General features: G+C 54.6%; 2 protein-coding genes across 7 annotated transcripts in view; both read right to left on the reverse strand.

Annotated features, from left to right (window-relative positions):
- Nucleotides 1–1578: 1578 nt before the first annotated feature.
- Nucleotides 1579–27393, reverse strand: P2RX5 (purinergic receptor P2X 5). Of its 6 annotated transcripts, XM_025214825.1 has the most exons (14): nucleotides 26737–27389; nucleotides 25455–25561; nucleotides 23989–24256; nucleotides 13557–13707; nucleotides 11614–11685; nucleotides 10350–10425; nucleotides 9802–9898; nucleotides 9246–9326; nucleotides 8054–8192; nucleotides 7182–7318; nucleotides 6113–6206; nucleotides 5451–5516; nucleotides 4779–4861; nucleotides 1579–3649 (listed from the first exon to the last, which is right to left on the reverse strand). In XM_025214825.1, exons 2-14 carry the CDS (start codon nucleotides 25480–25482, stop codon nucleotides 3550–3552), a joined length of 1392 nt encoding a protein of 463 aa, XP_025070610.1. In that variant the 5' UTR covers nucleotides 25483–25561; nucleotides 26737–27389; the 3' UTR covers nucleotides 1579–3549. The 6 variants fall into 6 exon arrangements, with proteins under 6 accessions (XP_025070610.1, XP_006033164.1, XP_006033166.1 ...); XM_006033102.3 differs by having other exon boundaries at nucleotides 23989–25561; nucleotides 26737–27388; XM_006033104.2 differs by lacking the exons at nucleotides 25455–25561; nucleotides 26737–27389 and having other exon boundaries at nucleotides 9848–9898; nucleotides 23989–24121.
- Nucleotides 26555–27469, reverse strand: part of ITGAE (integrin subunit alpha E) — a 33973-nt gene continuing 33058 nt past the window's right edge. The window contains exon 32 of the mRNA XM_025214830.1: nucleotides 26555–27469. Coding sequence (XP_025070615.1) covers nucleotides 27398–27469 — 72 coding nt within the window. The 3' untranslated portion in view covers nucleotides 26555–27397.

Genomic DNA, 27469 nt, shown 5'->3' on the forward strand with positions numbered 1-27469 from the left:
CGCCAGACGGCGAACGGCGGATGTGAAGCCGGGTGAGCGCCGGCTGGCCCCACGCCCCGGACACGAGGACGGTCAGGGGGGTGAAGGCCCGTCTCTCGTGGGGCGCCTGCTGCGGGTACGCGGCCGGGCTTGCGCCGCCATCCCGTAACGCCGCCGCGCGCCTGCTGGCTGTTTCCCGCCCGCCCCGGCGAGCCCTGCTGTCACCTTGTTGCTAGCGTGGCCTGAATACACGCGTGCAGCCCGAGGCGACGGCGTTCGGTCTCTTTCTCTTCGCTCTCTGCCAGGGGAGAAATCCCACGCGGCCGCTCGCCGTCCGTAGCGGGCGCCTCGGCGCTTGCACGCGAGCGGTGAGGCTGCGCCCCGGTCACGCCCGGTCGGAGCAGGCTGGATTGATCCTGGACTAATTAATCCGGGATTACTCGAGTCTCCTGGGCGTGGCAATTGCTGCGCTCTGGCCAACTCCAGCGTCTCGCCTGTCGACGTCCCCACGGCGAACAATGGCGACGGGCGCTTCGTGTAAAGCTCCTTCAACCAGCCGTGTTTCAGCACGGCGATACCGATATACAACGTGCGCCGGGCGCTTTAATTAAAGCAGCTCTCAGAGCCGTTCTCATTAAAGCGTTTCTACCCCCGACTCCCGGAGCCTGTGGTCTCTCGACTCCTCTACCCTAACGGGGCTCTAGGGTGGACTTGCCTCTACGTGAGCCTTGAGTCTTTCGAAGTTGCCAAAACTCACGTAAACAGCTCGGCCGGGTCACTGGCACCGGCTGAGGTACGAGGAGAGAGTTGGCCACAAACAAACGCTTTTCTGTTCCCGGGGCAATAAGAAGACGGAGGCAGGACGTTTAGTGCAACACGTGCGTCCCATCCCCCCCCTTGAGGTTTTGTGGTGTCTGATCCTGCCCTGCGACACGTTACTGACTGCCCGGGGTAATGCAGCGGTCTGTGGGGGTTTCGTGTAATCACTTAAATGAACCGCGGCCTCCTCAAAGGTCAGACGGTCGAGCTGAGCCTCAGCAGTTCTCATGCTGTTTTTAAAGAGACCGGCACTTTGGTTACCCAGGGGCGGGCATCGTCATCAGCGGGGATCCGGGTTCTCCGTTTCCCGCGGAAGAAGGGAGAAAACCCACGGATTTCCCGTTTTTATCAGAGAAAACACAGATTTTCCCTTTTAGTAGGGAAACCCGTGCATTTCTCTTTTGCAAAGAGCTGTGCAGCTGGCAGAGCTCGGGTCTGCGAGAGCTAACTGCAAAAAGGGCTGGAAACCCCCAGCCCAGCCCAGCCCAGCCCTGCCCGGAGTGGGAGGGGAAGGGCAGGGCCTGAGGCGCTCAATCAGCCATGGTGCAGCTCAGCCCCTCTTTGCTCAGGGAGCCTGGGAGGTAAGTGGGGCTTGCAGGGGGCTGGACCCCTCTGGCAGGTCATGGCTTCTGCTGCAGCTGTTGGGGGCAGGGAGCTGTGGACCTGGCAGCTGGGGGGTGGGCCTTTAATTTTAATCAGGGATTTGGGGGGCTTTGAATCGGAGAGAACCAGGATCCCTGGTCGTCGATAGCCTCATACAGTAGAAATGCCACGTAAACGTTTGAAAAACAAATGCCAAGGCAATGCATTACTGAAGGGAAGAACTAGCATCATACATGGTCAATCGGTATTACCTGCAATAACACAAGTTACAGAAGAGGCCAAGAGCGTTGTCTGAAAATAGACAAAAACCCCGTTTCTGCATATAAACATCAACAAAGATATTAAACACGGTAAAAAGAAAAAACTCCTGAGAATCGTGCGGTTAAACAGTGTCTAGAGTTTGCAAAAGGGAAAAGAAAGGGCGTGGGTTAGTACAATGCAGTGAGTATTGTGAGGAGATTGAGAGACTTCGACTCCGGAAGCGGGTTGTACTGTTCTGGCATGTTGAAACATTCGTTTCAGTACAGAACGAGCCCGGCCTAATTTTTGTGACGAGCCGTTTGGTCTTCCTGAACTGCACTTTGGTTCAATGTTCGATAGCACTCCTTTATGCCACTTGTTTCAGCTTCTAAAACTACATAAGCAGAATTAAATGGAAATACTACTCATCCAGCAGACTACTAGCTAGGTAAGAGTCATACTACAGTGACAGAAAAATATTTCTAAGAGACTACACTAAGTCAGGCCTGTTAGGATGGCTTTATGGACACAGCATCCTTTGCCTAGAGAAGAGACTTGTAAAGATGAACGAGGCTTTGTGTGCACCAGCAGCAGCATGAGTGCACACAGCTTCTAAATTAAACGGTGGCTTCTGGTTTAGGCCCAGTCATTAACTTTATCTGCGGATCAGAAGGGAGAGCAGATGCACCCGTTGCCGGTCCAGCGGCACGGGGCATGTTTGGCAGCAGCAGCAAGCCCTTCTCTGGGCCTGGAATCGGTAGGTGCTGCACGCTGCTTAACTGTTCACAAACCTACAGGCCAAGATGATAGGGAAATGGAGCAGCACTGCTGAAGCAAGCGGAGGCAGGAGGGGGCCTGGTACTGAGTTTCCTGAGCGTGCTGACCGTGACCATTGCCATGGTATGATAGATTTCCCTTCCTCTCCCACTTCAACTCCTAGCAGCTGTTTTCCCCCCAAGAAAAACAGCCAAGGGTTAACTACACTGCATGCGTCTCCAAGGCATTTCCCTACTTCCTTGGAAAGCAACAGGCTTGATTCAAAACATTCCCGAATGTGGTGACTGGCCGTGCCAGCCTGGCAGACACCCTGGGTTTTCTCACACCCACAAGGGGGAAACCACTCGGCCCAGTTACCAGTGGAAAATCTCACGGGTATCAACACTGCGCATGGTTACTGCAAACACTCGTGTGCTCTTGAAGGCAACGCCCAGGCTATCGTATCATGGAGGGTTGATAACACATTTCACTGGAGAGGGGAGGAAACAGTCTGCCTCGAGGGAGGGCTTTCCCCGAGAGCACCACTTCTGCCTATCAGTTTATATTCAAAGGCGATGAGTTTATCGCCCCGTGCGGGCAGTGTGTCTCGGCAGCAGGGGCTCTGAAAGGGAAGGAGCCCCCACCCCGGCCCTGTTCCTTGGTTGCATGAAAGACCAGCGCTCCCTCGTCCCGGGGCAAGCAGGCCGATCGATTTCCACCTCTAGCAGGATCTGGAAGCTAAGGCAGCGGAACGGAGTGGGAAGCACCAGTTTCTCCAGCCCCACCTCTCCTGGGAATGCTAAGCGTGTTTCATGGTGCTGATCTTGCAGCAGAAGCTGAGCGCTGCCACGTCACAATGCTGGTTTTGATGTCGGCATGTATAAAACCGTGGTTTGGCTTCTTCGTGTTGCTTTGTAAAATAAAAGTCCTGTAGCAATGACTGCCGTCACTGGCTCAAGAGAGAGCAGAATGGTTCGGGGTAGGAGATGCAAGCAGACTGCTGTCTGGTAGCGAACAGCCATCACTGACCTCTTCTCTGGGCAGCCAGATGATACAAAGACCTGACGCAGGCTGTGTCCAGCTCACAGTCTGAGCATTGCCTTGAACCCCACAATCTGTATGGAATGTGTTTTCTAACCACCAGGCTGGCAGTTAAGTCTCCACTGCCTGTAGTTGCCTCAGCCCAGCCAGGGATTCGGCGTTCTGATTTCCACTCGCGGTAGCACCCGGAACCGTATTCCTTGAACAGGACCTGGGAATAGGAGGCAAAAGTGGCAGTGAAAGGTCCAAGGGCAGCAGTGTCCTGTCTGGACAGAGCCGCGGGGGCTTCAGTTGGTGCCAGGCTGGGTGAATGCCCACCACCTCAGCTAAGAGCAGGGTTGTTTCCCTGAGCAGGCAGGCACCTTTGCCCAAGCTGCACAAGCTCGTTGTACCTGAGCTTCTTACACAGCCGTCACATTGACTAGCAGGTTTTTGCATAATGCCAGCAAGCGGCCCCACAGCGGTTCTCCGTGGGCCGAACACTGCCCCTCGCTCCAGCAGTGGCTGCACGTGCACCCAGAGGCAGATGCAGCCTTTCACAGCTAGGACCGAGCATGTTGTGTAACACCAGCTGCATCGGAAAAGACAAAGCTAAACCACCCCTCTTCCAAGCCAAGCCCTTTTCCCATGATTTGCTGGCACTGTGTGCTGGCAAGGGGTCGCTGGCTCCACGGAGGGACCTGCCTAACTCCCTGCTGATGCACGTGGGTTGTACGCCCACATACCGGAGAGGCTGCTGGGCCACGTATGAAATACAGAAGCCAATGGAGAACTGAGACCCTTATTTTCAAAGCGGGGCTCCAAGGCTGCACCAGCACTGTGCCAGATATGACACTGGACGTGCCTGGTGCAGCAGTTCCTCCTGCTGTCGTTGGCACTTTTTATCTTTGTCATCATCACCCATCTCAACTGAGCAGCTTGGGAATGGGCCTAAGGGGCCTGCTCTGCTATCGCTGACGCAGCTCCCGCTGCGTCCCTGCCCAGCCCCAAAGTCACCTTGCCCAGACCCGCTCCCTGGCTGGGCCTCTCTTTTTCATCTCAGTAAGCGAACACGGGACCAGGCTGCCGCAGCTCTGGGACGCTGCCATCGATTCCATTTGGCATCCTCATGGACCGAGCCGGGGGCCGTTATTGACTTGTCTGTGAGGCAGCAGCTTTCCTTGTTCCCTGCCTCGCTCCAGCCACGACTTGGAGGGAGGGACTCGCTATCCTCATCTGTATGCGGATCGTTTCCTGCCCGCAAACGGCCCCCCTGCCATTAGCATTTCCTGTGCACCACCACGTCCTTCCAAAGTACGGTACAATGTTACGCATTGAAACGTGACGAGAGTCCTACTTACTTCACTTCCTCGTACTTTTTGCCTCGATAAAAGTGGCTCTTTTTGATGAGGTACAGCAGCACCAGGTCGCAGAAGAAAGCTCCCTGCAAAAGATTGAGGGCAACACGTTGCAGTCTCTGAAAGCAAAGGTAGCTCCTGCCAGTTAAAATCCACAAAACCACTGCTAGCGGCTCCTTAACACCCAGCCGTATTCTGAAGCCAGCAGTTTGTCACCATTTACAGGAGGCTTTTATGTGCTTTCTAACCCCTTGGGGACAGTTCAGTGGCGGTGGGACCCGTCTTGCCTCGGCTCTTCCACCATGCCAGCCGACCCAAGACATCTTAGCATATTAGAGTTTCTTTGCATCACATTTCAGGTTTTGAAGTGCAGCAATAGGGGACCCGGTCTAATTTGCAATGAGTGTTGTTCAGAGGAGAACACATGAAAGGCTACAGCACTGTTTGTAGTTCAGCCTTCACACCATGTACATGCCCCTGGTGGGATCTGTTCTCCCTCGTGCGTTAAACCCTGGTGGGGACATGCAGTGAGCACAGACCCCACAGATCAGCCTTTCTGAGGAATCCTCCTAGGACAGACAGTTTCACTTTTAGTCTCATTTTCCAAGCCTACGGCACACCCTGGTGACACCTTAACCCTGGGACTGGAATGAATTAGAAGTGGCTTTTACTTACTGCGCCCATAAGCGCGAGCCCTGAACCCACGTTGATTATCGTTGGAATGATGTTAAATTTTCCCGCCTGGAAAAAAAACCACAGAACACAGAGCGATTAGCGCTAGCTCAGCAGCTCACCAGGAGCCAAGCAGCCGACTACGGGGAAATCTGGCCCTTTGCCTAGGTACCAGCAGCAGCAGGCTGGGTTGTAGGAAAGAGCTCTTCGCAGAGCAGGCTTTCGAGACTAGCGTCTGCACTAAGAGGCCTGCGTCTGTCTGCGGGCAGCAGGGCGTTAATGCAGGCCTCTCCTGAAACCTGACCTCCACAGTTCTGAGGTTTATGCACAGGAAACCAAACTACCTCTCTTCCCCGGGGAGCTGCTGGACCTCGCCTGAGCTGCTTTCCTTAACCTGCAGGAGATGTGACGTGGATCCTACGTGTGGACGGTGTCTTCATCCAACTCTGCCCAGCCTGCTTCTGCAATCAGCCTCTGCTGTGCCCTCCCCTACCCACACTTACCCTACTTCCTCATGCCAGTGAGCCTGGACTGCCAGAAGCCCCCTCCCCTCAACATGCAGGAGGAGTGGGTTTCGGTCTCATCGCAGCACTGCTGTAATGCATTCAGCTTTTACCAGCTTTACAACGCCCCCTCCCCGGTTTCTTTCCAGGCTCCTCACTCACCTTGCCGTTCACCATCACGTCAAAGCGGATGCCGTAGGCTTTGATCAACGTCCGGAACTCGACCCCGTCAGTGTTCTTGTAGTATTTCGCAAACCTGGCATGCAGGGAACGTGAGGCCATTGATTTTTAACTCAGGCACCCGCCCCGCTTCTAGATGAAGCTATTTTAATGCAACACACACACAATCTACAAGCCATTTTATACTGTTAAAAGTGTTCTAGTTCCATGTTGCAGGGTGCCCAGCAGAGGGGTTACATCAGTGTCCAGGTGTGGGAATATTTCCCTGTTATAAAACACCTGGCTACGAAGAACAGTGTGGTCCTAAACCCAACACCTCAGAGGAGCACATGGGTTGGGTCCAAGAGTTAGTTCAATCCTGGAGACAGTGTTTCATGTCCAGTCTTAGCCAGAGGGATCAGGAAGCCCAAGGAGATTGGTGCAATGACCTTGCTGCAATTTCCTCCTCATTTCAGTGGAAGAAGGGAAGGAAAATGTGCCACACCTGTGCCTGGATCCCGAAGACCTCCGTGGCAGCCGAGCGTCCCTGTCTGGGGGTGACGATGGGCATAGCTGGGGCTTGGTACAGATTATGGCCGACTCAGCTGAACTTGTAAATCATTTCTGCCATTCCAGGTTTATAATCGCTGCACACCTCTGCTGTGTCAGGGTACGAGCTCTGCAAAGAGCCGACTCGTGGCTTAGGTGCCGTAACGAGATGTGACGCTGGCTGCCGTGGTTCACCTGCTCTACCTGTGGCAGGTTAGGGTGTAGCAGCTTGTGTTTGTGTCAGGGTTCACTACAGTCTTACTAAGAGTTTAGGTTGTGGATTTGTACAGGAGGGTTTGGATAGGGATGATTTCTGCCTCCGGCAGGGGGTTGGACTACATGACCTATGGTCCCTTCCAGCCCTGCTTTTCTGAGAGTGTGTGTGTAAGAGGCAGGGAACATTTTAAATAGTCTTCTAATCATGGAAGCAGAGCAACACAGCTGCAAAAGCTAGCCAGGCCTAGGCACAGAGTCTGATACAATCTACAATCCAGGATTGCAACGCTGGATAGCAGTAACGTACCTGAAATTGTACCCAGAGGAGATGGATTTTTCTCCAGACTCGTTATCCAGCCGGGTAAAAGAGTAGTGAGGGTTGCATTCAGACGGCCCTTTATCAAGGTTGCAGTCCCATTCAATCATAATCCCGATGGCACCACCCTGGAGGAGAGAGAGGGAGAGAGGTTTTCAGTGGGCTGTTCTTGTAGCCCAGCTTGGTTCTTTCCTCCTTGAACCCCACTTCCTGCTCTTCTGCCAAGTGTCTCTCAAGCAAGAGGAGAGGAAAGCAGACCTCCCCGGTCCTGGCCAGGAGATCAGTATGAGCCACATTCATGTCACTGAAGCTAATCACACGATGCTCCCGGCACCACCAGGACTCTTCCTGTACTGGAAATCTGGGGGGCAGTTACACTGTGCACCTTGCAGTGCCCAGGCCAGAAGGACCCACGTGTAGCCATGAGGTTTTCCACATCCAGGCGCTGATGAAGTCTGTGCCCTTCAGCAGACAGGACACTTAGCCACGGCAGGCGAGACTGAGTCCCATGCAGCAGGCCAGCACAAGGGCTGCATCACGGGCTGAGTGAGTGGGCTTCCAGAGGGACCAGGCCTTGCATTGACTCCTTGACAGGGCTGAGTCTCCCCTTATGTGACAACAGATTAATTTTTCCACGTTTCTCTGAGCCCAGCAGCACTGTCTACAACGGATTTGTAAACCATAGGGAGTCGAATTTCTCACAGACAGACCTTACAGGGACACTGTTCAAGCTGAGTCAGGCCAGGGAGGGGATGGGGGGGGATCACATCTGTGGGGTCCTTTCTTCCACCCAACAGAGATGTCTCAGCACTGCGGGGAGGTCTCTCCCTGGCTGGGGGAGCATGGGACGATGGTGGTTGTACCTCAAGTGCCATCTCCTGAAAGTTGCTCCCGGCCCAGCTCACGAGGTTGCCCAGGCGGAAGATGGGGCAGTACAGGTTCTTGGGGCTGTAGTGGCAGGATTTCAGGTACAAGTCGTCGTTAGTTTTCAGCACATTCGTCCTGCAGATGGGAAAGCAGAGAGCTGCTCCAACCCTTCCCTCTGCTGCCCCATGGAGCCACGGAGGGACCTTCCTTTTCGGGGCAGCGCCTCTCTGCTATCAGACCGGCTGTGCAACCCAGGGCAACACGCCACTTACTCTGTTACCATCAATGCACTTGGCATGCTCAGATGCCAACACAGACCCTGGGACCTGTGAACAGACTGAGGCAGGCTGACCTTTACCCCCCCAGGCCATCTGCTGACAAAACCAGGACTTGCGGAAGGGTTCACCCTCCCTTCAGCATTGCCTTCCAGTGTTATGCCTCCGTTGCGGTCCCCACCCCAGCTGCCCTGCATCCTGTTTGCTCTCAGCACACACGCACACCCACACACCCACCCACCAGGAATGGGCAACAAAGCTGCCCAGAGCAGGTGGCCCAGCCAGCCCTTCCTGCTGGCTCCACCATGCTCCTCGCTTCAAGCAGAACATTCTTAATAATTTGGAGGCGGAAAGGCAGAGCACCCTGGTTTTACCTTCCCAAGGAGCCCTCCAAGTGCCCTGCCCCAGACACTGCTGCTTGGTAGAGCGGTTTCTAATAGGCAGGTCAGCGATAGTTTGCACAACAGATTTTACATTGGGTGGGCGCCTGTTGGTCAGGCGGCCAGCCCGGCTGTACAAGGAAATACTCCAGTATTCAGATTGACTGCAGTGGTTACTTGGGCAGGACAATAAAACCTGCAATGGAAACAGCAGCCTGTATTTCACCGGGCAGTTGGAGCAGTTATGGCTGGGATGCGTGCGGCCACGTGCGGGTCAAAGGTCCTGTCCGACAAGTGACAGGCTGGGCGGTGCTCAGGAGCCTGGCGGTTTTCCCTCCTGGCCCTTCCCTGCTCCTCCACAGCCAGAAGCCATGTGGTTTCCTCTGAGTACCAGCAGGAAGCATCCACCTTCCTAGAAGGGCATTTGAATCACGCACCCGCAATGCAGAGGGAAATAAAGCTAAAGAAGCCCACGTAGGATTATGGACATCAGAGAGGCTCTGAGTGAGGCAGAGAGCAGCACGTGCACTTACTTGGAGAATTTGAACTTTGGGAAGCGGATTGAGTTCTTGATGTACACGGTGAAGTTTTCCGCATTCGCTAAAAGCACCTTCCTGGAAGAGAGGGGTCAGGTGGGTTTCGGCTCCGGGCCCTCTGCTCTCACCTTTCTGCTTCACAAGACAGAAATCAGGGCTGCATCCTCCGAACCCCTGGCAGCACTATAGGATCTCTCCTGGCCCAGCTCAGCCCTACCCAGCAGCCCACGCAGGTGGGCCAGCTTTTCAAGAGGTTGTTTCAGAAACGGGCAGCGACAGAGGGAGTCAGGGAGCAGCGAGGGCTGGAGGGCACCTGGCACACACTGCGCGGCACTGTGTCCCCCCTGCGTCTACAGGGGAGCGCGGTCCCTGCCCCGCGCCACCCTTGTGCAGAGCTCCCTGCTACATTTAAGTACAGGGGCTCTTCCAACCTGGTTCAAAAAGGGCATTCCAGCAACCACCACCCAGCACTTTTCCATCAGCTATTCCCTAGAAACCATGCTGCCGAAGATGGCAAGCCATGCTTGGTTACAGGGCAAGACGGGACACGCACTTGGCGCTGGATTTTCTCTCCACTGGACACCACGCTAGTATCTCACATGTCCCGTTGACGTTGCTCCCCGTTTTCATGCAGCGGCCTGTCTTCACCCCTGCGACACAGAGAAGACCATTGACAAGGTCATGTGGGGCACCCAGTTTCCTTTCCCCCCAGGCAGACTGGATGATAGACAGCTTTCCCCAGGCCCTCCGTCGTCCCCCCAGCTCTCCCTTCTCAAACAGCCTCGTTGCTGCTCTGCAGAGCAGCCCCAGGGGATCTCGGCAGCGTGGCTAGTACCCATTTGGCTGTTTAAAGACGCTGTAGACAAGTCAGTGATGGCAAATAAATAGCTCAGGGAGATGCGGACACTGCTGCTTCAGCTCTGTTACCAATTAGACATCTGAGACATCCCTAGCCTGAAGCACCCCCTGCTACCCCCCCCACCAGGAAGCCTGCCAGAGCCGCACAGTTCCAGCCAGCCTCTCCCCGCCCTGGTGTCTTCCCAGGCCAGGAGCCGACTGCCCGAGGTGAAGTGCAGGGACCGGGGTGACCCCATCACTCACCGTTGCCAGCTTTCACGGGTTCCCCCCGAGGGCAGTCCTTGTTCTTGCTGCACAGCGCGTCGGGAATGGCAGGGCTCTGCAAGGCAGGAGGTAGCAGCCAGCGAGGGCCACGACCAGGCAACAAACACGTCCACAGGAGCTCTCCCCGGCCCCCCAGCTGCAGAGGGGCACGCGCTGCTATTTAACGGGCGAGGGACAGGGAGAGGCACTGGATCTCACAGAAGCCTGCTCACCCACCCGCTGTGTTTCCACAGGGGAGTAAAACCCATTTCTTCTCCTTCCTCATTGGTCTACGTGCCCAAGTGATTTAGAAAACCAGGCCCCACTGACGTTCAATAGGGCACGTGCCCCTAAGTCACACAGGCGCTTTGGGCACTCTCCTGCCTTGCCTGTGGTCTGGCATGCCCTGCTGAGGTGTGGGCGCTACATCGCTTTACTCTGGGAACTCTCTCACCCTGCAGTATAGCAGAGGGGCCCTGGGTACAGTCTCGAGTCCCTGATCCGCCAGCTACAAGCTGAGAGATGCGGCCACGAGAGGGCAGCTCGGTCCCCACCAGCGCTGCAGGCAGACCCGGAGCTCAGCTAGCCAGAAGCAGGGAGGAGAGGGAAGGGCCATCATTCTCAAGGCTTCAGCCAGGAAAGTGGCTTTTGCCGGACGCCCACCTGTCCGTGCGCGCGACCAGCTCAGCGCAGGGTAAGGCAAAGTCAGCCAGGACGGGGCGAGAGGGTCGTTAATAAGCAGAACATCCCTATGCGTGTGCAGATGGAGGCAGGACAGCTGCACCAGGCCTGGGCATCCTGGCACTGGGACTCCTCTGCCTCACTCATGATACAGCTTCCAAGACCTGCTCTTTGTTGGTTTAGGGCGCAGTCCTTTGGGTTTAGGTGCTGAGCACCCTCCAGCCCGCTGGCCAGAGTGAAAACAGAGCGTGGGTGGCACTGGTCACTCCATCCATTTCCCTGGGCTCTACTGCAACACGTCCGTGTCCAGCTGGACGACTCCTCCCCTCCCCCTTCTCCAGCTGACTGCATGCTGCAGTGGCCTGATTCTCAGCTGTGCTGGGTCCTGGCAGCGGTCACTGATGTCCGGTGGAGCTGGAAATGCCCAGCACCTCTGCACATCAAGCCAGCCGACCTCCCCCAACCCCACCCTGAAACGAATCCCATTTCTCCCATTCCAGGTCTGAGATGACCCCCTCCCTCCTCATCTCCCGGGTCCGCTGTTCCCTCTTGCCAGTTTGAGGGCCAGCCCTCCCCTTCCTACCTCGGGGCACATGTTCTGCGTCTGGTTTAGGGTCACAATCAGGTTCGTCATCACGAAGAAGATGCTTTCCCCCTAGACGTGGAAAAAGGAAAAGACACCTTTCAAAGCCCGCTGACCCTGCTATAGTCGCACGCTCCGAGCAGCACAACACCGGGATCTCACGTGGCACTTTCCAATCCCAGGTCTAAGCGCCTCACGTAGGGTGTCACAATAACACAGGGAGAAGTGACTTGCCCATGGTCACCCAGAAAGCCAGTGGCAGGGTGAGGATGGAGCCCAGATCTCTGCATGGGGCCATGTCGCCCCCCAGCATGGGCACAGCACTCTCTCCTGCAGCCTGTATCCTAACCACAGGGCACGTATGTGAAACCCTGTGCTGCAGGCAGGACAGCATTCAACCGCGCCTAGGCTTGGGAGGCAGGTGCTTGCACTTGGATAAGCAAGATGCAATGCCTGGCAGGGAGGCTGGGAGGACAGCACTTGTAGGCTCAGTCGCAGCTCTCAGCACACAGCTTTCCTTTCCTTTCCCATAAACCACAACGACTAGGTGAGAATCAGAGCTCAGGTCCTGTTGCAGAACCACAAGGTGCACAGATCTGTGCCTGGCTCATGCTGCTCTGCACCAGCACGTACAGGCACGTGCACATGCCATGGAGCGGGGGGACGGCTTTCCTGGTTACAAATGTGGGTGAATGTTACCTGCACAGACAGCCTGAAACGCAAGCCCTAAGCAATTTTTAATACAACAGAGCAAGGCAGACAGGGAATGGTCCAGGCACCAGAAGGGAGTAAAAGCTAAGCTCTTGCTTGCAGGTCTCGTGCTTCACACGGAGGTTAAGCTATCTACGGCAGATAGGGAAGTAAGTGCTTGGGCAGCAGGGAAACTGAAAGCAAAAGGGTGTGGTTGACCACAAGCACCTCAGAGCCGGAGGGGAGGCACCAGGCCACCTCAACACCTGCAAGAGCACACCAATGGCTTCCTGCTGCGTCCACGCGTTGGGGGCCAAAACGTGGTGGTGGAGCTGTTCTCAGGCACACCCGAGAAACGGCTCTGCTTCCTGCCACCGCTCACGTTGGACGAGCCAGCCTCAGTGCTGAACAGAGACCTGTCAGCAACCCCAGGAGAACTCGAGACATGCAAGGAAGCTCTGGCTCTTCCCTGCCTCGGCCGTTGCTCGGACATGCTGCAGAAGAGACAAGGCCGGGGCCGCGGCTTCAACGTCGTTTAAGAAAGCAGCAGCCCGAGGGGTAAGGGCACATGCCCTTTGCCGACCATTTGTGCTTGATGCCCGCAGGGGAGAGAACAAGTAATAATGGCCTTAAATCACACCGAGGGTGGCGTAGGTTGGGCGTTATGAGGAACTTGCCAGCTCCAGGGGAGGGGTCAGCTCTGGTACAGAGCACATACAGGGGCTGAACAGTGGAGACCCTGGGATGTTTTTAACAGGCTGGATAAGCGTTTGCCTGGAACAGCTGAGACCAGGATGACCCTGCGTTGAACAGGGGCTGGACGTGATGGCTTCTGGGGTCCCTTCTGGACAGACTTCCGTGAGACCTCACTGTACAGTTAGACATGGCCAGGGGCAGCTCCTCCTCAACCTGCACCAACCTCCTGCCTCTCCTTCGCCTCCCCAGGGCTCCCCTCGGAGCTCTCCAGTAGAGCAGGCATGAGTAAGTGCAGCGCGCTTTCAGCCCGACCCCAGACCTGCAAAGCACTTAAGCAGCAGCTTCACGTTACGCAGAGAAATCAATGTGGTTTTTCCCTTGCTAAAATGCTTCAGCGAGATCTGCGGTCCAGACCTGCAGGAAAGCCCTGAGGCTCCAAGGCACCCCAAGGCCGGTTGCCCTACGTCACTCCTCGCAGTAGCAACCGAGCTGGAATCAGTCTGTCCAGCCGCGGAGGCTGACGGACAAAGCAAAGGGACCAGGGCCGCAGAGCAAACCTGTGGGGGGATGACATAATCGGACGCGTCCCACAGCCTCTCCCCCAGGTCCGAGGTGTTGGTGAAGGCCACCCCTTTGAGCTTGGTGATGACAGAGCTCTGGATGGAGGTGTCCACGTCCTGGTAGCCTTTTTTGATGACAAACACCCACCTGTGAATAGAGAAGCGGGTGACAGCGTTAGCCGGGACAGTGCATGAGCCGGTCAGCAAGACCCAAGGGCCTTCCCAAGCCTGATCCCAACCGCCTGCAACAAGCACCAGTCCAGAAGGGGTCTCAAGGACCCCTGCCCCCAGGGAGACGGCTCCTTTGGGGGCAAAGTGCAATTCAAGGGCAAATCAGACCTCGCCAGCAACACTGACTTCCTCTCAGCCAAATTCAGAATAAGCACCTTAGTGCAAGCAAATCCCTGAACGACCTCTGTTGTGTCCAGAGCCCCAAACAGCCATGGCTAACGCGACACAGGGCACTGGTGAGAAGTGACTTGCCTGAGGTCCCACTTGTGCAGGGCAGAGCCAGGCTCCTGCTCAAGGTTGCCAGGCACAGCAGGGTAACGAAGGCAGCCTGTGCTTGGTGTCATGCACGAGCCAAAGCCTAAATGGGGGTCGGACTCGATGATCTATTGAGGTCCCTTCTGACCCTAACATCTATGAATCTATAAATACAGCCTAATCCAGGAAAAGCCCCTGCTCACCTCTACGGGGCAGAGCTGGGGGTCTGGTCCTGTGTCAGCCTCCTCCCACTGTGCCGGACACCTACCAGTTGCTCAGCACTAACAGGGGTGACCCTCGTTTGGGCATATTTTGGGCAGAGTTGTGATGGGAGAGACTCCAGCAGCCCTTCTGGGTGCCGGCTGATTGCACCCATGTCACCACCTGCTACAGGACTGCCAGCTCCGCAGCAGTCATTGCCCAGGAGACGCGGCTCGGGAAGCTGGGCAGGGGCTGGCTCAGAGCGATCCACAGGGAAAATGCTCTCATCTGGCTCTGGGTTCGCTCCTGGGCCAGTGGACTGCGAATCCTGCCAGGGGAGCTTAAGTAACGCCCTGGGCAGGGTTCACTGTTGGGGGTGGCTACTTCCTAGAAAACTTTGCATCACCAGCCTTGCCGGGGTCAGGAACCGAGCGGTGAGACCCTTACGTGGCAGACTGAAGTGCCCGCCAGCTCCTGAGCCACGGGCTGCCGTGGAGCTTGGATTGCCCGCTGCCAAAAAGCACGAGTCGGTGAAGAACCTCAGACCAGCAAGAGGGCAGACTTCATCAGAGAGGAGGGGCAGGCCAGATCTGGGGGGGCCTGGATGCGTCGGCAGCTGCCAGGAGGAATAGGGGCAACACATGCCCAACTCATTCATGCCTGTTCCCGGGGCAGATGAGGATCGAAATGAGAACGTTCCCTCCATCCTCTCCTCCCAGCCGATTCTCATACTTCCCCAATTCCCCGCAAGACGAGCACATTTCCCAGCTAGCACCTGCCAGGCCCGTCTTCCAGACTCGGCTCTGGCTTCTCCCCACTCGGCGGGGAAAGAAAACAACATCCTGTCCCCGGACGTCGCTGGTCAGGGCAGGCCCAGAAGCCCAATGCAGCGCTCAAGGCCCCTCATCTGAACGGCACTAAAAAGATCAGGCTAATGACATTCATCACGGCTGGTAAATGCAAGCGCAGCCCAGGAGCAGCGAGCAAGGTAGCCCGGCAAGGGCGCTCTTAGCGCCGCGTACCAGAAGGATTCACAGAGCCACACACACCAGCGAGGGACTATCACAAGCACCCAGGCTCCTCAGGCTCCCTGCCAGGAGTCTCTTTAGCATCCTCTTCTCCCAAAGGGGTCACAGCTATCGGACTGCTTCCTCAGCACCGGGCACATGCCAGACTGCTGAGACTCCGTCCCTGCTCTGCTAAGTAATGCCGGGGCTATAAATAAACCCGGCAGGCAGAGTGACTCTGCTATATTTATTCAGTGAAAACAGGGAGTGGGGGTAGGAGCGGTGAGGACTCGAAGGGCAAGCAGCTAAGCCAGAGGTGCTTACAGGCAGCATCCTCCCACATCCTCCGGGAGGAAGAGCCCATGCATTACACGCTAATCCTGGGTCGCGGAGCTCAAGACCCGAGGTCGCTCGGCTGCATGCAGGACCAAGCCATTATCCGGCGGTGCTAACCCCATCACCATGCCAACAGCCCTGCTCAGAAATGTATGGAGGGCACGTGACGTGCACGCGGCCTCCCCGCATTCATAGCACCGCAGCCGGTCCCAGGCAAAGGAATCTGCTGCTTGGTGCCGTCCCCCTCTGCAGTCGATTCACGCACACGGGCACCATCTCACCTAGCATCCAGCGCCGAAGGGAGCCCTGCAGCACTGCCCTTTCCCTGGCACCTCCCCAGAGCCGGCAACACCGGCGATAAATGCTCCAGCTTCCAGCAGGGTCACCGGCAGTGCTCTGGCATCACGGCCGATAAAGGCAGGAATAACGTAGTTTTAAGGTCACAATCACATTCTTAAAATGAGCGTGGATCTCAAATGGGAGAGGGGGCCTCAGAGCTTCTAGGGGGGACCTGGCCTCCAATGCATCCACCCACGCGCAAACCCCAGCAATGATCAGCAAATGCAGCCATTCGCATTAAGCCAGCCAAGCAAACCACAGCCCGAGAAAGCCCTCACTGCACATCTAGTCTCTGGTTGTGGCCAGGTGAGCCCCGCAAGTACGCAGCAGGCAGAAGAAGCGGAGACCGTGTCCCTTACCCCACAAGGTAAGCCAGGATGGAGAGCTGCACCACACGGTAGAGGATCCCCACCTTCTTGTTCTTTGCAATGACATACTTCTCCGTTTTATAATCAAAAAGCGACACGAACAAACTCTTCCAGGCGACCTGCCCCATCCTCCCTGCTTGGCCCGTTGGTGACAGCTGCAAGCAGCGGTAAACTCAGCCTGAATGATCCACACGTGCTCTGCACTGAAACCTGACACAGCAGCTCCGGTAGAGCTGCCAATCTCCACCCTCCTCTCAGCTGCTCTCAGGCAGCGGCGGCAGCAGCAGCAGCTCAGTCCTTACAAGCAAGTGCTGCAGTCACAGCTGAGCAATCATCCCCAAACCAGCTATGCAGAGAGCTCCTCTTCCCAGAGATAAATCCTGGCAGCCCAAAAAAATGCTCTCTCTTCCCTTTCCCTGCACTCGACCAGAACAAAGCTGAGCTTTCAGGGCCACGTAGGTACGTCTCGCTCTCTCTCGGGGGATCCAGATCTCAAAGCCCTCGCTCGGTTTCTGCTCGGTCCCAACACCGACCAATGGAATGACTTGGGAATTTGCCCGAGTAAAGATAATTTGGCCTTTGTGAGAGCAATCCAAAATACTTCACTGCCAAAAACACCTTCCCCCAGCAAGACAAACAGTTGATGCGACTGACAGATACTTTCTGCATGTGGCTACACGACGACTCCAAAACATAGTCAACAGAAAAATAACCCAACATGGTTGGGTTACAGAGAGAAGTTATTGCAACCTGTGCTTGTGACACCACCTGACGGCGAAGGCAAGGGCTTGGAAGCAACGGGTAGATATTTTCTGTGGTTGATCTGCATGTTGCTCTGCTTGGTAGCTGAAACCGATGAGTTCGCTTCCAGCAACATCAGTTTCTAACGACCCGACATCAAGGTCACACGCGCTGCAAGAAAATGGCTTGTTTTTGAAATAACTGTTTCTAGCAGAGCACTTTTAAAGAATTTGGAAGCACCTTTCCAGGCCTCGGGATTACAGAGAAGCTGATATTACTTTCATTTGGTTACCATTAAGTCCAAAAATTTTAAATTATACAAGTTACATAGTGATACTTAAGGTCTGAGTTAAAGGACTCAACTGCAAAGGACTACGTTCCTGCATGGGATGCATCCCGTTTACAAGTCGGGGAGTCTTCCAGCGTAATCCGGTTCTTCGTGCGAGCGGTGTCTGACCCCATTTAACATGGGCGCAGCTCCTATCGAGGCTGTTGCGAGTTGCAGTTGTCACATCCCAAAAGTGAATCTGAAAGTCCCAGGTTCCTCTAAATTATTAAACTTTAAGAGAACAGCGAGAGAAACATTATCTTTAAATCTTCTCTCCCTCCTCAGCCCCCGTCCGCAACCTCCGCCAGTTCCCCGTGCCCAGATCATCCTCTGACAGAATGAAGAAAACGGTACAAGCGTTTTCTTCATTCAGCAACGCTGAACAGTCGTGTAACCAGGGGCAGAGAGCTGCAAGGTGTCCTCGAGTAAGTCCCCAGAGGTCATGACAGGGTTGTCCTCAGCAAGATGTTCTCGTGGAAAGCTGAGTCTTTCACTTTCCAGCCTTCCCTGGTGTGACTACTCCCACAGTTTGCTGGTTCTCACTGAAAATATTCAACCTACTTTCTCCTAAACGTCACCCCACGGCACCAAGTTACCTCCTCTTGTACAATGCATCACAACGCTGCTTTGGTGTTTGCAGTGTCACGGATTGTTATCTTCGCACTCTCGCAGCAATCTTTAGCCCTGTGATCATTTATCACCTACTTTAGTCTGTGTCACGGCAGCATCTTTTGCTATCGAGAGGTCTGAGAAATGTAGTTCATACTAGATGTGTGCTTTCACTTAGTTCATGAGCAGAAATTTCCCCAGATAAGAATTCACACCCTTCAAAGTGCAGCAAGAACAGAGCCATATAAGGAGGACTTTTTACCTCCTACCCGTAGCCCAATGGCATCTAAACCATTGTCAGCACTCTCCAGAGAAAGTCCCTGCCCAGCAGCGCTCCTCAGCTAAACAGATGAGCTTCACGAGCGATGTCCGAGGCGATCTCAGGCAGACGGGGTTCTTTGGGCAAGTCTCATATCTTTTATTAGACCAAATAATTTCTATTTGAGTTGGTCTAATAAGAGATATCAGATTTGCCCAAAGAACCCTGGTCTGCCTACGTCCTTAGACCAACACTGCTACAACCTACACCCTGAGATGATCTCAGGTGCGCACCCGCCGTCATGGGCCAAAGGTGGCTTTAGCTATCACGCAGCATCCATCTGGGCCTCAGGTTCCTTCTAATGTTTAGGCCCGGGCAAAAACCACAGGCAGCTCCTGGGACCAAGAGCCCTGAGAAGTCGCGGTAGCTCCATCTGTCACGTGCAACAGGCACCTTTGTGCCTGGCATACAGGGCAGCTAGGGACAAGCAACCCCCGAACTCCTGCAACAAGCGACCGAACGAAACAGAGGCACTCCGTGTCCCAGGCGACGGGGCAGATGAATCGTGGAGTTAGAGAGGAGTCGCAACGCATTTTCTCCACGCAGGGCCCGGGTGCGCCCGCGGTTGATGTGGCGTTTCAGACTGAAGCAAGGGAATCGCTCACGGAAGGGGCCGAGACAACCTCGCTCCTTGGCAACAGGTCCTTCTTCGCACAACCTGGTATTTTTAGGCCGACGCATCGTGACCAACGAACAGGCTGAGGTGGGAAGGCTGCTCTGAAGCCACGAGACCAACACGCGGAAATGCACGAATAGCAGGGTTGAGCGCAGAGCGAACGGCTCTCCCTGGAGACGATGGATGTGACTGCAGGGGGCGAGAAGCGGGGAAACGCACGTGTAACCTGCCAAGGTAGAACCGTCCAAACGCAACTCGGACTTCTCCTTCCCTCCCGCAGTGACTCTGCAGTCGGCGCAGCGCAGGGCCACGAGAGAGCCAGGCTGCGAGTTGTCATGGTTACAAATGAGGAGCTGCAGATTTGGTTTGCTTTCTGCTCTTTCCTTTAAAAAAAAACCAGTGATTGGACTAGAACAACACGTCACAAAGTGCCGGACACACGGCATGGAAACTGCAGTCCCAGCTTTGCCGTCCTTCCCATGGAAGCGTCCACATCTGCCTGCAAGCGTGGGGCATGGGGCTATGCCGGCCCCAGGAGACAGACTGGTGCTTTCTGTTTAGGGCCCCGCTCCTGCTCCCATTCAGCTCAAAGACTCAGCTTCTAAGACCACAGCTCGTAACTCTGAGGGTTGCTTCAGAAATCTGAAAATCCCTTTCAAATACTACTTAATTGTGGGAAAAGCAGAAGAACAGGGTCTGGAGCTCAGCACCACATCGTTTCCCTTATCTTGGGGATGTGCTCACTGATAGCTCCACTGAGTCTTTAATCACCCTGAGCTGATGTCTTTGCTGTTTCCCTGCCCCCTACGCCAGGACTGAGACATCTGTGGAGGAGGTTTGTGTGTCAAGGGGAGGAAAGGGTGCAGGGCTGAGGAAATTCGTAGGACCGACGCTGATGGATGAACTGCTGGCACCACGGCAGGAAGCAGAAATGAAGAGCTCCCATTAAGAAAACCCACCGTTTGGGAGCCTGAAGGCTGCAGCTGAGAGCACGGCAGGCTCTGTGCAGCGCTGCAAGCCGGAGCTTCGATTTTCTAAGAGCAGCCCACAAAGGAAACGTCAAGTCAAGGACTGAAAGCTGAAGGCTTTTAATAAAGCGTGCCTTCACATTAACATAACGAGGCAGCGTGCTCCAAGCTATGCCTGGCAGATCGGCTCCATTAGGGAGTACATTAGTGCCTCAGCCCTGACGCGCAGGCATGGGGAAGCAATGCAAGCCTGCCAGGGCTCTGTCAGCCCTGACCTGCTCTGCTGGACAGCCAACGCAGCAGGGACTGCCGCGTGGAGCCGCGGTTTTAGTCCCTGGGAATCTTCCAGGAACTGGATGGAGGCCCAAACTCATTCCTCACAGGCCACCGCCAAATAGTAACGCTTTCTAGCCATTGTGTCGCGTAGGCCGGATTCACATCAGTGACAAGAAGGGCAAGGATCTCACTAGCCATTCGGCATGCAGCCTGATCCCATCTCAAACAGGGAGGCCAAATGCGCACGGTAGCAATTGCAGACGCACGCACCGAGCAATCTACAACGTGGTTGCAAATCACATCTCCCTACTTGAGGCTCCTGTTACCCATCACAGGCCTCTGGCGTGCACTTGAGACCAGGCTGCTCCCAGAGCCAGCTTGGGTACCTCCACGTGGCACTGCCGTACGCCACGCAGTCACCTCTCAGTGCTGCTACCTGCTCTTGGAGATCACAGGTGAGGGATGCCCTTCAGGTTCCTGTGCTCCCCCACAGGCAGCCTCCACGGTGCTCCTCCAGTCACCTGGTACCAACACGTTTAACTGCTGATCCGCACGAGATCTGCCCCTAGCCAAATGCACCGTGAAAAGAACAGATGACACTTGCACCAGTGCAGTTTTACCCCTGGTATTTTCTGTGGTAAGTCTGCACCCCGCGTCAGTATGTTCCACCCAGGGAGGATCTGTCCTGCTCTTGATTACACCGGCATAAAAGCTGGTTATGCAAGTGTAAATGTCCCTTTTAAGTCCTTTTAAGCAGGACCCCCACCTCACCTCTGAAAGCTCAGGGGCCTCAAAAGCATTTATGACAACATGTCCCATCATCGCACCAATCCTCGAGGGTTAATCCATTACGAGCAGCCGGCAGCAGGCAATCGAGGAGGTTGAACAACGCATTATTAGCAATATCCGTACAGGAAGAAGCTTCCTCCTACTTGCTCTGTTAAGAGCTGACCTTCGCTCCCTTGAAAGCACTGAGCAAACAGGCAGCACGTCTAGGCTGCCTGGCTGCAGCAATCAGCGGGACCATGAGTATGTTCCACCCAGGGAGGATCTGTCCTGCTCTTGATTACACCGGCATAAAAGCTGGTTATGCAAGTGTAAATGTCCTTTTTAAGTCCTTTAAAACGGGACCCCCACCCCACCTCTGACAGCTCAGGGGCCTCAAAAGCATCTATGACATGTCCCATCATCGCACCAGTCCTCGGGGGTTAATCCATTACAAGCAGCTGGCAGCAGGCAATTAAGGAGGTTGAACAACACATTATTAGCAGTATCTGTACGGGAAGAAGCTTCTTCCCACTTCCTCTGTTACGAGCGGACCGTCGCTCCCTTGAAAGCACTGAGCAAACAGGCAGCACGTCTAGGCTGCCTGGCTGCGGCGATCAAGGGACATGAGGAAAGGCAGGAATAGCCGACACGGGCGGTCTCCTACTGCGTGCCTAGGCCCGAGCCATGAGTATTCCTGCCAGAAAGCCTCGAGTGGACGATGGTGGGACGATCCAGATCTGTGCAGAAGTACTGGCACCCCAATAAGAGGCAGCAGCCTTCAACCTCTGCCCACTTGTTTTTTTCCCTTTTTAAGCCACCTCTCTGCACTCCACCCGTGCTGCTGGGGGATTAACCAGCTCACGTGAAATAAGCTCCAACGCTCTCTTTCTGGCAGGACGGGGGGACCGTTGAGGCTTCAGAGCTTTGAATACATCTGTGCTCTTGGGAACTTCAGATCCACCTGAGTGCCAAGGACTTTATTGGAAGGGTTTACTATTAATGAAGATAAAAAAAACTACAACCAAGCTTCCACAGGGAAAACTCCAGGACCCAATAAGATACATGGCTGCGGGCTGGGTTAATACACGTTCTTGGCAGGCCAGACTAATCCCTTAAGTGCCATCCACTCGCCGCGAATGGCTTTGGCTTGCATTACACCACCCTAAAGCGCCATCCACTCGCCGCGAATGGCTTTGGCTTGCATTACACCAGCTGCAAAGGATTGGATGGGATGCATCTGATTTACAAGTCAAGAAGTCTTCCAATTCATTTCATAAAGAAAAGCTGCCTGAAAGGAGCAGCGCAGAGGCCCCTGCTCCAGCCACGATCCTGCTCGCTGCAAGTTTCAAGAAAACAGAAGGGGTTGGAGAGTCGCGGGAGAGACGAGAAAGGACAAGAGCAGGAGAAGAGATCGTAGGAATGGAGCACAGAAACCTGGCTCCTGTCCCATAGTGCAGGAGTATCGGGGCACACGCCACAATTAAAAGGCACCGCGCTTCAAGCCACAGAAAGGAACCGTCACTGAAGAGGCTCCACAGAATTGACCCGTGCGCAGGATATTACTGTGGCAAAATAGCACTAAAAAGGTTGACTGCTGACGAAGAACCGCTCTGCTAGTCAGGCACGAGCGTCTAAGCCCTCTTGCTTCCCTGCATCGCTGGCTAACCGCCAGCTGGAGATAGGAAGCAATTCCTGCTCCCTGCCCTGGATAACAACGCATGTTCCCTTGACTCTGTTCTCCGCTCCATCCTCCTGCTGTCTCACAGTAAGCCACCCTGAGCCCTTGCCGGGCAGGGCAGCATAGCAATTAAGTAAAGGAAGCAATAATAAACAACTACATTGGCAGAAAGCACTGATGTGGAGTCGAGCATTTTCTTGGTGTCGTGCACTTGCAGAAACCCACCCACGTCCCATTTCCTTAAGCAGAGGGGCAGCAAACAGCACATGGGATCCCCCCACCCCAACACATGGCAAAGCACGACTGTCCCATCCACGAAGTAGCTGGCTTGGGCCTCCAATGACAGCCCTCCCTGCCCTCACGTTTTCTCCCAAGACCCACCCCACCCCCAAGCTCCTCCTCTGGGGCTACATGGCCTTCCACGGGCTGAGCCGCTTGAGAGAGTCAGTTCTGCCATAGCCAGACTGCCAGCACATGGCAGCAGAAAGGGGTTTTCTCCCCGTACAGCTGCACCGCTTCTTTGAATGACATTAGCTAAGCTAGCAGCAGCCTGCCCTGGCAGCATAGCGGTGTCCACAGCTATGGGACATGACTCTCAGACGCGCACATGCCACGGCAGCTACACCAGCAAAACTGCACAGCGCACACGTGGCCCAAATGAACTCTCCTTTTGCACGACTGCTGTGCGATGCAGAAGAGTGCTCAAACACACACCGTTTCTCTCACAAGGGTTTGGACACTCATACATTATGGACCTGCAACTGGGCAGGCCCTTAGCACCTTCCCAGATTTTACTGGGTTTTATTCCCTCCCAGAAAAGCAGCCAGGACAATAGCTATAGCTGAAGAAAACACACCCAAAAAACCTCAGCCTTAGCCTGAGAGAAGTCTGCATGTCACTATCACAATCCACGTGCAAGTCCCCTATGTCACCACTTGCTGTACACTCAGAGTGAGATTTCATTTAGCGCTTCTCCCAAGGAGACTCAGCTGCTGACCTGATGATTGCAGGTCAGACCTAAGTGCAGTGATGAGATTTGAATATACCCGAATAATCCCACTCTCATATGAAACAGAGCTCTGAACAAAACAGCCCACGTGCACAAGGCACTTGTGCGCGCAAGCTAGGAACTCAGGCTGTTCCCGATGGGAAGAGGAAGGCTGTTCCACAGACAGGGCAGAGATCCTATTCCAGAGGCAGGTGCAAGGAAGGGCATATCAGGCATCCAGGAAGTGACCTAATGCTTCATTCTTACCAAGTAGTCTAAGATCCAAATTGTCCTGGGAACGCCCCCACTCCCTATTCCTAGCCTGTGCTTCTACAAATAACCTCCTTTCGCCAGGGGAGCAGCCAGCAGGCACGGATCAGTTGTTGTGACTCCAGACTCACCATGTACAATCAGGCTGTGATTCTCTCTCCTTGCAGGCTCTGGCACCACACAGAAGCAAAGTCTTTCTTGCGAAATGTAGATGTGATCTGGTTTGTAAGGAGGTGCTGAGTGATGGGTGGGGAGGCAGTAACGAGGAGCCTTGACTGAAAGCACTGGTGGCCTTTTTCAGCTCCTCCAAAGCTCGATGTCCAGGGGCTTGTCCACACTGAGCTTCTGAATGGCATGAGGCTCGCCCGTTGCTGGAGAGAAAGCAGAGAAGACATGCCCCTCCCCCAAGAATAAATCCATCCGACCGTCTCCCAAAACAAATTAAGCAGCTGTGAAACAAGATAGCCTCTTCATATCCTTCCCCACCAGGTACAACCATTGGCGATACCTCCCCTTGGTCCGGGTGACTGGCTCGTGGCTGGCATGTTCTGCTGTGCAAAGCCCAGCGTGTTGCCAAGATCCAGCCCCTCGCATTTGCAGATTCCCGCTTTCCCCGAGGCAGCCGCTTGGTTCCAACTCTATGAAACTCTGCTAACCCCCAGCTCCAGGGGTGGGGAGCAGCTCCTGAACCCCACGTTCAAGCAGAGCCAGGAACTCCGGTCCCGGCGTGAGCAGGCAGCGAGGTCACACGCATGCAGGGCTCACCCCTGGGACTGTCCAGAAGCTGCAGTGAGGCAACTCCCAAAAACAACAGGACACTGGGTTGTTTGGTGGGGGGTTTTTTTTAAATACAAGGTGGGAAAGCAAATGCTGTTGCGCTTAACAAAGGCCCACCTTTCCAAGCATGCCGACCCAGCTGGGCCTTTCCAAGCATGCCGACCCAGCTGTGAAGACCTGAGGCGGGACGGCTCCCCGGTTTACACAGACCTCAGGTCCCAGAGCCTTCCCTTCACAAGCCTCATTATCTCAATGCTTGGCACCTGGGACAGACTAGCAGCAAGCAAGTGCCTTGCCTGCTGGGGCCAGGAGGCTGCACAAACAGCTTGTGGTACTAGTGCCCAAGCTGCGATCTGACTGATGCAGCCATTGCACTTATCTTCAAACCCGGTACCCTCCCTCTGGGCGCTGACAGCTGCTCCCGTTTCGCAGCGACCAGTTCCCTCAGAGGGGGGCACCTGCCAGCCTCCTGGATAAATCAGCACCCCCCGCATGCACCCACCACTGTGCCCGACTTCACTCCCCACTGGTGTTACTCCAGTCCAGTGCTGGTTTGCCGTGGCCACGTTCTGTTTGTTTTCAGTGTTGCTGCAGGAGGCCGGTCTCCGACGTGCTGAGCACCTCCTGCTTCCCGCAGCCGAGAGGGCTGGGGTGGAAGCAGCTGGCCTAGCTGGGCAGCACTGCAGCACACTACAAGTCTGGATTCAGGAGCAACAGCAGGTCTCTAAGGCCATTTGTAGATGTGCTCACCGTTTTCTAAACCATGTTAACTGATTCAAATCGCACAATTCAAATTAAAGGTTAATAGATGATCACTGACCATCAGGGGGGAGGAGGTTTTCCAGCATTTCTGCACTTCAGAGCCACAAAACTGCACTCACTTGCTACACCTGGCAGTGGGAACGGGTAACTTCAAGCCCTAAATACCTGCCAAATGAAAACATCAATTAACAGAGTTTAAACTGCCTAGTTCAGACTGCTATAGTCTGCATTAACTTTAACCCTCATTCAGCGCGGATTAGTTAATTCGGACTGGAGCCAATTTTAATTCAGACTCCAGATGTCCACGTGTATATAGTGATGGCTGTAGTCTGGATTAAACCTAGAAAACCGTAACATCTGGGAACAGATGCTGTACAACAGCGCCTCCTGCTGCTGACGGCCCAGGGTGCTGGTGGGGTGGAACAGGCACGCTCGAGCCGTATGAGATTGATCACTGCACGGGTAAGCGATCACTCCACGCTGGGAGACAAAGGCATGAACCCGAACCCTGTGGGACAGACAGAGAGGGACTCAGCCAGCTCTGGGCCGTGACAGCCAGCCACAGCTCGAACGCACGGAAACCAGCAAGAAACAAACAGCCTCTCTGTTCCTGAAGGCGGTTCAATGGGGGCTTTTACTCCCTCCCAAGCAAGTCAGGATGAGCTGCCTGGACTGCCAGCTCTGGCCCCAACCACAGACGTCCTGAAACTCCTCTGCATCCAAGGACCGGGGCTGCACAATTCCCACTTGAAATCTAGCCTGGAAGGAACAGATGTGCCGTCTCCTACCAACCAATTCCACTGCTGTTTGTGAGTTACCTGTCGGGAGGGTGGGGGCTGCTCTTGCTGGCACCTTAGCAGACCTGGACGCTGAACCCAAGGCCAGCACAGCCCCATGTACAACTTTTAGAAAGATGCATTCCCTTCTGCCTTCCCACCTGATGCCACACAGGAGCATTGAAGGAACCTCAGCCCAGGCCACACGGCAGCTGAGCTACTTTTGTTTTTCACGAACTGTAGCTACACTGGGAGCAGTCTGCCCTCCTCCTGTTACAATGAAGGTCTCACGTTTATTCTGTACGTTACACGCAAACACACATTCGGTTTCGTGTGGTTTTAGAGTAAGCAAATGTGACAGAAATAAAACAAACACCACAGCTAGGGACCGCCACAGCCAAAGGCGGAAATATTTAAAGGTATTTATGCTCATTCTTTAAAAAAAGTAAAAGTTGAGGTGGGGGGTTAGAGGGAATGTCAGTACTCAGAAAAGATGTCCAGAGTCTGGCCTAGAGCCAACCCCAGGTCAAGCAGCTATTATGCACACTGACCACACACTCTTACCACACACTGCGAATTGCCGTTCCCATGGTGCGCAGCACACTGCTGTTCTATTCGTGGGCCTCCACTCTGCCGCCTGATACGCCACAGTCGTGACCTGCTGCAACCCTGCACAGTTCAGTCCCGACGTCTTACCATTCAGACTCACGATGCCTCAAGACTTATCGTATTTCCAGTCCCGAGCCTCTTCTGACCTCGAATCGCTCATCACAGCACCTTGGCAGTGAGCTTCCACTCATCTGTTGCTACATACACCCCCCACCTTTGGAATTACCTACCATTAAAGCCCGTTTCAAAGCAGCTCAGTATTGAAATAGCAAAGAAAGCAACAAAAATGGACAAATTCAGCAAGCTCTGAAATGCATTTTCAACAGCATAGCTAGCTGCACACAGGCAGAATCTGAAATAAGGAGTCTGTTCTTTATCAGCCTAGGGAAGTCCAGCTTCTGCAAGGAGCCACCCAATCCACGGTAGCTGCACAGGCAGGTGGCCGCATTTCCCAGAAGTGCAAAGTCTCTAAACACAGAGCAAAGAGTGGCAGTCGTAAGGTTCAGGGCCTTGACCATCCCATCCCAGCTCACAGAAACTGAATCCCTTCACTTCTGGATAGGCTGTGACATGGTAGCTTTTGCAAAGAGCATGAGACTCCATCACAGATCCTGCTCTAGTCAGCCTTGTCCTCAGAAAGCATGTCTTCCTTCATTTGAGTTGGATCCTTTCTTTTGAAAAAGCCACA

The sequence above is a fragment of the Alligator sinensis genome, unplaced genomic scaffold (assembly GCF_000455745.1).
Source record: "Alligator sinensis unplaced genomic scaffold, ASM45574v1 scaffold1801_1, whole genome shotgun sequence".
NCBI lineage: Eukaryota > Metazoa > Chordata > Crocodylia > Alligatoridae > Alligator > Alligator sinensis.